The 11,895-nt window shown below is 40.9% G+C and overlaps 1 protein-coding gene across 1 annotated transcript; it reads right to left on the bottom strand.

The window, feature by feature from the left end:
- Positions 1-5,597: 5,597 nt before the first annotated feature.
- On the bottom strand, positions 5,598-11,867 carry mrpl1 (mitochondrial ribosomal protein L1). Its single transcript, XM_084551163.1, has 9 exons — positions 11,524-11,867; positions 10,561-10,675; positions 10,175-10,433; positions 9,206-9,289; positions 8,742-8,813; positions 8,499-8,610; positions 7,129-7,229; positions 6,681-6,762; positions 5,598-6,242 (listed from the first exon to the last, which is right to left on the bottom strand). Exons 1-9 carry the CDS (start codon positions 11,552-11,554, stop codon positions 6,145-6,147), a joined length of 954 nt encoding a protein of 317 aa, XP_084407289.1. The 5' UTR covers positions 11,555-11,867; the 3' UTR covers positions 5,598-6,144.
- Positions 11,868-11,895: the final 28 nt, after the last annotated feature.

Raw genomic sequence — 11,895 nt, 5'->3', positions numbered from 1 at the left:
TGGCGGATGATTGTCTAGTCCTTCTAACACACTTTTGTTGGTGGTCTCTTTCTTTGTTCATTAAACATGAAACATGTTCTCAAAATTATTTCTTTCTGCATCAGATTTAAAACCAGTTTAGAGAAAAGTTTAGTTCAAAAGTTTGAATCCAACACATTTTTTCATTATTCTAATGATTCAGTCTCCTCAGAGTGATCTAAGAGACTTTACGTTATAAATTATTTAAAGGACTTAAAATAAAATAATCCCCCAATGAGATGAAATGTGTAAATGTTGACCTTTGACCTCAGATCCTGACCTCTGCAGAGTCACATGGTCACGGAAAATGAGGAAATGTTCTATAAACGGAAAAAAGAATAAATAAGAACCCTTAACAGGAATAAGTGAGTACAGAAGATGAATGAATGAATGAATGAATGAATGGTTTTAATATTAATTGACATATATCCATAATACACGTCCAAACCATCAGAGTGTTGATGAAAAAAATTAACAAGAAAGTTAAATGTACTTGTTTTATGAAACAAACAAACAAAAACCTTAAACACAAAAGTATTTAAGTACATTTAAGACAAGTTTTATTTGTCACATCCACAGTTACACATAGTACAATGTACAGTGAAATGTATTCTTGTTCCTGCAGCCAGTAGTAAAAAAATACTACAGTAAAGCAGTAATAATTCCACATAGAACACAACGTAAACAATATAAGAATAAATGTATACCTGAGAAGAATACAATAAAATATAGACTGTAAACTTGAAATGTAAACTTAGAGGGGGTACCTCGTATATATATATATATATATATATATACATTTACTATATTTTAAAGCAGCTCTGTAATTAAACACAGCTGCTTTCTGAAACGGAAAGGTGACTGGGCTGTTTCAGGATCTTCTTGACCATTGATCTGCAACATTTAGTATAAATGTCCTGCAGGTTGGGGAGGGGGTTCTGATGGTCTGCTCCACAATGATGGGCCAGGACGTCCTGCCTGGTACAGTTTCCCATCCAGGTGGTGATGCTCTTAATGGTGCAGGTGTAAAAGTTCCTGAGCACCTTGAGAGGGAGCTTAAAATCTCGGAGGAGGAAGAGACGCTGTCTGGACGTCTTCATCATGGTGTTCAGGTGATGAGTCCATGACAGGTCCTGTGAGATGGTCACTCCCAGGTATCTGAAGGTGTCCACTCTTTCCACCTCAGAGCCACAGATAATAAGTGGATGTTAGTCCCTCTGCTGTTTCCTGCTGAAGTCCACCTTCGTTTTGCTGACGTTCAGCAGGAGGTGGTTCTCCTGGCACCAGTCCTCTAGGTGGGACACCTCCGTCCTGTAGGCTGTCTCATCATCGTGGGAGATTAGTCCTACAACAGCGGTGTCATCAGCAAACTTGATGATGATGGTGGAGTCTGAGCACACAGCCCTGGGGGGATCCGGTGTTGAAAGTGAGGGGGGCCTGGACCCACTCCAGGCCTCAGATTCCTCAGTGTCACATGGTGGTAACTTGATCATACCTCGGCCTCTTTCGTCCGCTGCCAAAAACCAGGATCAGAATCAGTTTTCTTTCTTCCTGTTAATACCTACCTCCACCCGACCGGAGCTCCAGATTTAACTCCACACTAACGTCACGTCACCAGGAGTCTGCTGAGGTCAGATTCATCATCTCTGGTCAGAGGAGTCGTAAAGTTCTTAAGGCTCAGTCTGGAAAACATTTCTCAGACGCTGATGTTCTTCGTTCTTATCGATGCAGAGTGTTGACTGAAATTATTACTGTGAAATGTGCAACAGGAGGAAACTGGTAGATAAGAGGAATGAAGAAGGAGGATGTGCAACTCACTGGCCAGTTCATTAGGTACACTATTGAAAAGATAAATCTGGTCTTCATGATGGTTCTGGTGTTGTGTCATATGTGTCATCAACTACATCCTCTAACAATGATCATCCAACGTCACTATGTCCACTCAGTGGCAATAGAGGGAATTTAGTAAAAATTAAATGGCTTCATTATGTTGTCAGAGTGACAGAAAAACTAAACAAGGCCTGACAAATGAATCTAACGATATTAAAAAGAACAAATTAAAGGTTAAACTGTCTCATCTAAGAACAGGCGTTATCAAAATACACAATAATGTAGTTTGTGGAACCATTTGTTCCAAAATGTGCATCATCTCCCCAAGTCGTCATTAAAAAGTATGCGTCTTACAGTTAAACTCCTGAGAACTGAAAATAATCAAAAGCTTTTATTGTTTTTACAACCTGACTCAAGTAGAGACATCAGACGTTACAACAGTACATTTATATTCTATGAAATAATTGTTCCAAAATATGGATCAGCTGTTCTTAAAATTTATTGAACCACAAGGGAAGTTGCTCAGTCACAGCAGTTCTAGTTGCACATAAAAAAATAAATAAAAATAGTTGAAGACAGTTAAAAAATAAAAAATAAAATAATTTAAAAATAAAAATTAAATTAAATTAAATATAAGTAAAACTGTAGTAAAAATAAAATAAAATAGTATAAACAAAAAAATTACAAAATATATCTTATTACATATTTTACGTATTTTTATTGTTCTTGGTTCTGATACGACAGTAGTTAACAATAATAATACATTTTATTTATTTTATTTATAGGCATCTTTCAGGACATTCAATGTCACCATACAAAATTGTTAAAACACAATTAAAATTACATGAAACATTTTTATTATTCAAAAGTAATAAAATGACTTGTCAAGATGATGCATATTTTGGAACAAGTAGTAAAGTTTTGTCTCGTTCACTGAAAACACGTTAAGCCTGTTTTTGATTTTTTTTTAAATTAAATTAAATTTCACCAGAATAAACAACTCTAATGTCTCTCCTTGAGTCGGGTCATAAAAAAATACTAAAATCATTTGATTATTTTAAGAGAATTTGCTGCTTTTTCTCTATTCATTTACCTGCAAGGTTTTTTTTTTTTTGTTTTTTTTTAAGCAGTGCAGTGCAGCTTTAAACGTATCCTCCACTGTTTCATAAACTTGGAGAATAATATATATAAATCCAAAACGTGTGGATAAACCCTGTTTTCGTTGTTTAGCTTAGCCCACTGACTAAAATGGGGTTGCCAAAATAATAGGAACAGGATTCGGTACAACACTGTTCAATAGCTCCACAGACCAGAGGCTCCAGAAGGAAAACATAGTTGGATCAACATCTCTATGAGTTATTTGAAACTAAAGCTGAGCACCAGAACCACTAGTGTACCTAATGAACTGGCCAGTTAGTCGTGCAGAATAATAATCTGAAACAATCAATGAAATTAGAATAAATAATTACAGTTATATATAGACTTCAGAGTCAACAAGGCCCCACAGCAACAACAACAACAGAGAGGGAGATCACCAAGGTCCTGCTCGTCAACAAGAAACTCATTAACGGCAGCTCCAGCGTCAGTTTTCTCTCTCCTCTCTCTCTGAATCTTGTTAAATTAGCTGCTGCTTGATTTCCCCACGGGGACCAATAAAAGTTCCATCTCATCTCAGTCTCACAGCTGAACGTCAGCTCTGGATCTCTGAGAGGTTTCTGAGCCACTTCAGAACGAGACGCCGTCGCTGCGGCGGCCGTCCTCGACACGGCGTCTGCAGAATGTAACGCATGAAAAACAGCTTTTAGTTAAAGTTTCAACTGGAATTAATTCAGTTCACGAAAGAAAGACACCTGGATGACGGAGTTAAAACGCTGCTCATTAACATAAGTCGCTGGTTTAAATGCAAACAGGAGCCAAAATGGAGTCACTTTAAGTTTGGTGCAATAATGTGCATTAACATGAACAACTGGAGCTGGATCAGTCTGTTAGAGAATGAGTTCCACTGTCCCTCTATAGTCTGGTGGAGTGGATCAGATGGATTGTCCATGATGGAGAGTAGTTTGTCCAGTGTCCTCCTGTCCCTCACTGAGACAAACGTCTCCAACTCTCTGCCAATAACATGACCAGCCTTTCAGATCAACTTGTCAATCCTACTTATGTCCTTCCTGCTGGTGCTGCTCCCCCAACAAACCCCAGGAACTAGAGTCTACTGAGGTCCTTCTTGTCCACAGCATCACTGTTGTCCCTCCAGTCCAGTCTGTTGTTCATGTGGACTCCACTACTTCCACCTCCAGGTCCTGGATGGTGGTGATGGGCTCCACTGGTGTCCTCCTGAAGTCAATGACCAGCTCCTTGGTCTTGTCCACATTCAGGAGTAGCTGGTTCGCCTGGGACCACTCAGTGTCCTATATACTCCACCTCCTGTCCATTTCTAATACACCAGAGAACTTCTGCAGGAGCAGAACCCAGAGCTGGACTAGAAATCTGAACAGGGACTCGAACCCTGGACCTGATGCTCTACCGACTGAGCTATCCCAGGCTCCAGGCAGATCTTTGGGTCATTAGAGAACCTCTAATTTGAGACAAAAACACACAGAACAGTGTCTTCTAATTACAGGTGTGGCTGTTAACAGACTCTAGACATGTGAGGGTTCAGGTGGACACCTCCCACAGATGTTGAGACTTGAACGTCATAAAAAAAATAAAAAAACCTCAAACCAGTTGTTTTCCTGCAGCTTTTGCTTGTCTGAACATTGAAGAGTACTCTCCACCTCTATCCAGGACGGGCCCGTCAATAAATTCAGTCTCAGACAGTTGTCTCCTCTCCTTCATGTTATCACCAGTTATACAGGATTACAGTAGGAAATCCTCCTGGAGCTGAATGTTGCTTTAAAATAAGTGCGTTGCTTGTTTTTCCTTTTTTAAGCTTCACTATATAAACTATGTGGGTTCTGATTATGTCTTTGGGACGGATAATCCTAAATAACCCACAGAGGTTAATCCCAGTCAGATGTTGGTGTCAAACCAGGTCCAGGTGGAACAACCGAGAACATTGAGGATTGCTGCAGGAACACCTTCTAGGTTCTATTGCGCTTACAGTGGCTGTTCAAGGGTGTTTAAATGCAGTGTGAACTTTACTGCAGTTTGTCATGTGTGCATCATTTAAATTTAATTAATCAATATATGTAAAAGATAAAAATCACTTCCTGTCCTCTTCCTCCTACCAGAGAAGGACGGGGACGGAGGACTCTAAGTGAGACCATTAAACCTCTGCTGTGTTTTATTTCTCTTTCTTAATCTAAATAAATATTTGTTGCATCCTCACTTTCCCAGAACTTCCCACAGACGAGAGACAAACAGGTTGCAGAGCGTTCTCTAAGTAAACACTGACTCCTGGTGGTGGGTGGAGGTATTACACCCGAGCAGGATTAACCTTTAACCTTGAGGTTAAAATATGTTGCTTGTTTCCTATCGACTCTCACTAGAGCTTAATTAGTTCCTGAAAATCAAATCACCATTTTCTAATTCATTCATCAACAAAACAAACATTTCATTTACCACAACGTGTGTCACAACGATTTAAGATTTTAAACTTTTATTTCTAAAGACAAGAAGTGTCTACGTTAGATGCTGATGAGGAGAGCCTCTACTCTGCAGGGAGACAACATGGGAAACAGGGGACAGGAGGAGGAGGAGGAGGAGGAGGAGGAGGAGGAGGAGACACAGCAAACAAGAGCTGAAAGAGATGAAGGAGGAGGAGGAAGAAGAAGAAAGGAGAAAGAAGGAAATTGAGGAGACAGGAAAGAGGAGGAAAAGAAGGAAGAGATGGAGGAGACAGGAGATAAGGGAGTAGGAAGAGGAGGAGGTAGAGAAAGAAAAGATGGAGGAGGAGACAGCAGAGGAAAAGGAGGAGGTAGAGGAGGAAGGGAAGAAGGAAGAGATGGGGGAGACAGGAGAGAAAAAGGGAGAGGGGGACAAGAGGAAAAGAGGGAGACAAGACAGGAACAGATAGAGAGGAGATGAACAATGAGACAGAGGAGGAGACGCAGAAAGAGAAAGGAGGAGAGATGTAAGGAGACAGAGGAGGAGGACAAGCAGGAGGAGAAGAAGAGGAGAGAGGAGGAGATGAACTGATTGAAAAGGAGGAGGTTCAGATCCTGATCATTTCATAACGAGCTCATTTAAATATTAATGGACGGACTTAAATAAACAAACAGGAAATGATTTTAAATACAAAGTTGATTTAATACGACATTTAAATGTTTTAGTGGACAGTCACAGCCTCCTCTGATCAGGTCACTCCTCCTTCTCTGGCTTCGGTAAAACGTCCTCACTCCTGAACCGCAAGGCTTCACTGGTACGACTGGAGAGGATGGCTCGCTCCACGAAGGGCCCTGAGAGGAGGAGGAGGAGGAGGAGGAGGAGGAGAAGAAGAGAGGAGAAAGAAAGAGGAGAGAGGAGGAGGAGGAGGAGGAGGAGAAAGAAGGAGGAGGTATTAAAGTCTGTAAAAGACTCAGATCAGCTGCTGCTTTCACCATCACATCCTCTCATTCATTCCTTGTTTAACTTATCAACATTTATTTACAGGACTCTCTGTTCTCCTCCACCCATTCAGACTGGGTGGGGGTCTCACTTCAGTTTTAAACATCTTGAAGTTAATTTTATTTTCTATATAGCACCAGATCACAACAGAGGTCATATAAGGTTAGCTTTCCTATGGAACAGGTCTGCATTTATTATTCTCTTCTGCTTTCTCTACTGTCCTGCCAAAAATGAAAACCCGTCCCGTCCCGTCCCGTCCCGTCCCTGGGGGCTGATGTTGGTGAACGTACCCAAACTGGCCGGTCGGTGCGAACAGACATCCATCACGATGGCCTGCATGTTGGCTAAGATGTGTTCAGTGGGCATGTCGAGCTGAGAGGAGGAAAAAGAAAAGCATGAAATCAAGTCTTTAACTTACTGATTTATTTATCTGGTGAGGACGGTTCTCATTAACTAACACTTAGAAAATACCTGACGTAGTGTATGAATGCCTCAGACATACATGACACTATATAAAAGCAACAAATCAGAAGATTTCACCTGTAACTAAACAGAATGTTTTAATGTTTCTGTGCAGCAGACGGCCGTGGGTCATTCTCCTCAGCGTCACACTCCATCAGTCTGATCCTGTTCTTATCTACTACCTCATCCTGAGGCTCTGGTTAGAAAACCAGAAGCTGAACACTTCCTCTACAGTAAGTTATCACCATCACCTTTACTCAGTTCATCATGACGTACCGTGGCGATCTGGGTCCTGACGTAGCACTCGTTCTCCACCAGGTACTCGTGACCCGTTTTAAACAAGTCCAACATCTTGGGAATGTCCATCCCGATGGAGCCTGAGTGTCAGCAGAGAACGTAACACATCATCACTGAAGTCCTCTTAAAAACGACCAGGATCATTTAAGAAGTGTCCTAAACCTGTGTCTGTGAAGGTTCTCAGTCATCCAGGTCATGGTATAATCCAACAAGCGTTTAAAGAAAGGCAGCTTGACTTGTAGACGTTTCATCCCAGTAGCTTATTCAGGGAAGTTTGAGGTTTAAATAGGAAACTCTGTGGATGACCAATCAGAAACCAGCTTGTTTGTGTAAACAACCAGAAACTGGTGCAGCTAATTCCCATCAACAGTTAGATACTTACCTGTCATTGAGCGGGGGACTGTTTGTCCCTGTCCTCTATGTCCCTATGAATGGTGCTTTAACAGCTCATTATCAGTCAGAGTCTCCAGTCTCAAGGTGTGAATGGGGCTGAAACTTCTTGGGGACAGAAGTTAAAACTATATTTTAAATTGATGGCAGATTAAATCTCAGTTGTTCCAGTCTGACATAGATGGCTTCCTTTACTCCTCTTTCAAACCATCGGTCTTCTCTGGCTAAGATCTGGACGTTGTCCTTTGTCCCTCCTGTGTTGGTACATGTGTTTGTGGACGGGTTGTTTGGTTTCCCCATTGTATAAGTCTGTACACTCCTCACTGCACTGAACAGCATACACCACATTACTGTTTGTACCTGGGTGTTTTGTCTTTAGGGTGGAGTTTAAATGTATTACCAGGTTTGAAATAAACTAGAAAGCAGTGTTTTCTGATGCGTTGTACTCACAGAGTTTCCTATTTAAAACCTCAAACCTCCCACCAGTCCCTTAGAACTGGAGAAGCTACTCAGATGAAACGTCTTCTCAAAATAACTCTACAAGTCCAGTTGTCTTTTTTTAAACACTTGTTGGACATGTCCTACACCTGTATTCTTGCAAAACGTTTACAGGCTTGATTTTCGTCTTGAATAATACAGCATGACGTTCATATTTACAGAAAAGTAAAATGTAAAGAACTGCATAGCTTGTATCTTGTATATTTTTGTTTATACTATTACTACTTTATTATGTTATTTTATTATTATATTTTAGGTTATTCTAACTGTCTTGCCCCTGTATTTATTTTGCCCTTGTGGATAAATATCCAAGTCTACCTTATGATTGACAATGTGTCACCACAGCAACCCGTCAATCAGGACGGAGGTGCAGTAATGCTAATCTATTCTACTCTGTGCAGCTCAACGTGCAGCGGTTCATCCGTAGGTTGAAATAAACTCTATTCTAACCCTCGTCTCACCTCTCTTGGCCTTTGGAAACTTCTTCCTCAGTTTGTTCTTTAGTGACACGAGCTTCGTGACTATATCTGGAACTGCTACGTAGAAATCTGCCGAAATCTCTTCATCCAAGATCTGGAATTACACAGGTTTCTGGTCACTGGAGCTGCTGTTTAATCACAGCCAGCGATCTCAATCAATCTCAAACAAAGTAAGCTCGGGTTTGAACTTCCTGTGTGTGCTTTGACTTTGTTTCACCAACCTACCGGCTGAATGAGCTCCACTCCTCCAGCAAACGCGGCTCCGTTCTCCAGCGCGACTTTGGCTTGATTAGCATCCTGCAGATAAAGACACAGAGGCCAAGCGTGACCCGTTTAAATCTGATCTGGGGCGCGTCAAAGTCTGGCAGACCCCGCCACCGTCATTCATTACGGTCGTTAACTGGAACATCTAAGTTACAACCCGCGACCTGCCGCCGCTCGACAGGAATATTAATCAAATCCTGCTGGCATCGTTCTGGGATTAAATAAATAAATAAATAAATAAAAAGAAAAGGCAGCCTGAACTGAAGGCCATTCATTACAGACAAACAGGCTGACAAACAAAATGTGCTGCACATCTGAATCACGCTCGGGCAAAATTAAAACGATTCATCAGCGGCAGACACACGATGAGCGATGAAATAAAGACCTGGTGAGAGGCTGAAGGGGAGGAGGGGGGGAGACGTTACCTGGGTGAAAACTAAAACTTTGTTCATCTCCGTCTTGAAGGGGTACGGTAGGTGCAGGGCGCTGACGAAGGGGTCCACTTTTTTCTGCGAGGAAATAAAAAGATGTATTACGATTCTATCACTTAACAGGCTGCAGGGAAATACAGAAAAAAAAAATGCAAGAAAAGGGACAGATCCTAGTCTGGATGTAGATAATCAAGCATTAAATCTCTTGCCTCATCACTTCAGATTTACATTTCTCTGGTGTGATGATGATGATGATGACAATAATTCATCATGCACAGGGACATTAGTTCTGCAGCGACAGACGGATGCAGACTCTGCAGAAACAAACTTGTGGAGGTTTTCAGTCCTGTGTTTCGCTCTTTTTAGCTGATTAAGACTGACGCAGCCTACACTACCCGGCCAGTTCATTAGGTACACTAGTGGAAACATGCTAATATAACAGTCCTGCACTAAATCTTGTCTCCATGGAGGTTCTGGTGTTCAGAATTAGTTTAAAAATAACAGGAAGAGCTGTTGATTCAACTGTGTTTTCATTTTGGTAGTGCTGAATTGTAATAGTTTTACATTATGGCATATGCTCCTGTTATTTTGACAGCAGGCTTGGCGATACGGATTCACAAAGTCCAGATTGAATTTGATTTAACTGAGTTATTAAAGAGATTTTAAGAAAACTAACGCCGTCAAAGATTTGTGTCGTTTATCTCTCTCATCTTTCATGTGGCTTCACTTTAAATCTAATCAGCTTTCAGGGCTGACGGAGCTTCTGTCATGTTTTGGATTTCCCTCACATGTGGACTCATCTCATCGCAGCAAAGTTTCTAACCAGAGGATGCAGGGAGTGACATACATTTAAAGAAATCGAGGATTTTAATTAATCAGTTTCAAGTAAAAAGGCAGAACAGGAGTTAAAAACTAAAAACACACTTCACATCTAGCTCTCCAGCGGCTCATAGCTGCCTTTACCTTCTTCTCCAGTTTCATGTCCAGCTTCAGGTCGATGTAAACGGGCTGACTGCGGGGAGTGAAGTCCAGCTCCTGGAACTTCTTCAGCGCGTCGATGGCCTCCGCGGCGCCGTAGACGGGCTCGGGGTAGTACCTCATAACGTACACGTCGTCCACAGGCGTCCATGCCGTCTTACCAAAGGGCTTATGTCTGTCTTTGTCATCGATGAAGGGTCTCTCTTTCTTCACCACCTCCTCTTTCTTCTCTTTCTTTTGTGCCCTGTCAATCAAGAGGAGAGATGTTAGACTAAATTAAATGTGCAAAACTTTTTAGAAATCCCTCCTGAGATTAAGATTTAAGAGTTTTAAAACAGTTTTTTATGAAATTTAAAAGTCTGTAAACTGACTTGACGGCCGCGAAAGTCCTGACAGGGGGATTCCTCCGTGCGGTCTGTGAAATACTCGAATAAACGGGATGAACGCCGCCGGCGCTCAGCAGCTGCCTCTGACATCCTGCTAAAACTAGAGATGAGAAAAAAAAAGCTGCATGAGAGATGAATGCAAACAGCTGATGACCTCGATAGAACACAGGCTGTGGGACACGACATCAAACTGAATAACAGAGCACGAGATGTTTTCTGAGAATTTTGCATAAACCAAGTGCACCAAGGTACATTCATTTAATTCCACCAGAAGATGTCATGATGCTGATCACAAGCCTTTGGCATGACTTTATCTCCCATGCAAAGACAGCAGTTTGAATCAAGCTTTAACTGAGGCAGATCACATCCAGTGTTTGAGTTCCTAAAATTATTATTTTATATAATTGATGCTCTTTGGTGTCTGATATCTTCCACTGACAGCAAAATGAATCTTTCCAGCAGACAGCAGTCACTCACCAGTTTATTGTTAAGAGACTAACTATAAAATGCAAGTTTCCACTTGAATTCGGCATACACGTAAGCTACCAAAAAACACCTGAATACAATTAAATTACAACTTCTAACCTGCTCGTTCTGGCCCTCCACAGCTCAAGCTGAAAACGAGTCATTCTACTAATTTAAGAGGTGTCTGGTTAAAAGTACTAAAGCCGAAAGTAACAAAAAGAGTTAATAATTATGATAAGATCTTAACCATGGTGAATAATGAGAGGAATGTGCTTATATAAGAAGGAGTATGCTAAAATGTTATTTTTTTTGCCAAGTGTTTGGTAATAAGGTAAGCTAGCGGAAGCTTGCTAGCCAGCAGGCTAGCAAATAATACATGTTTATATTTTTCTTTTAATCAAACAAATAAACCAAACACGGACTAAAAATTAAACACATTTAATATCACTAATAACAACAAAATTAACACTAAAAACAACTGACCTTTCCACACACTACGCGTGCAGGTTGCCATGTTTGGGAACGCTGCTGATCCGTGTGAAAACAGAGGCACGATATAAATGGTTCCGCTTTAGGAATTCGCTCAAATCACCGCTCAAAAAATGCCAAATTCTAGTTACTGTATCTGTTGTGAAACATACAAAGTGTGCATAAAAATAACCTGTATCAACTCATAATCGATGAGGTACGTTCTAATGTTCGGCATGCGTTAATATTTCCTTGTTATTTAAAATGCTATGCTTACATTAACAACCGTCTTTTCCAAGGTAGTGAGAAAACTGAGAAAACAAAGGTTTAAACGAACAAGAAAATTCGCGAGGCACATTAACCTCGTGCCGAATTTTTAACAATCTT

This window comes from Chelon labrosus, assembly GCF_963514085.1.
Source record: "Chelon labrosus genome assembly, chromosome: 9".
Taxonomy (NCBI): Eukaryota; Metazoa; Chordata; class Actinopteri; order Mugiliformes; family Mugilidae; genus Chelon; species Chelon labrosus.
This window is presented reverse-complemented; position numbering and strand designations above follow the sequence as displayed.

What these genes read in the sequence shown, in the direction of transcription:
- mrpl1 (XM_084551163.1), bottom strand. Translation starts at nt 11,554, where the DNA reads ATGGCAACCTGCACGCGTAGTGTGTGGAAAG. An exon ending in AAGTTTTAGTTTTCACCCAG is followed by an intron (nt 8,814 to 9,205) that starts GTAACGTCTCCC and finishes CTTTATCTGCAG; the next exon opens with GATGCTAATCAAGCCAAAGT. An exon ending in GAGTGGAGCTCATTCAGCCG is followed by an intron (nt 8,611 to 8,741) that starts GTAGGTTGGTGA and finishes GTGTAATTCCAG; the next exon opens with ATCTTGGATGAAGAGATTTC.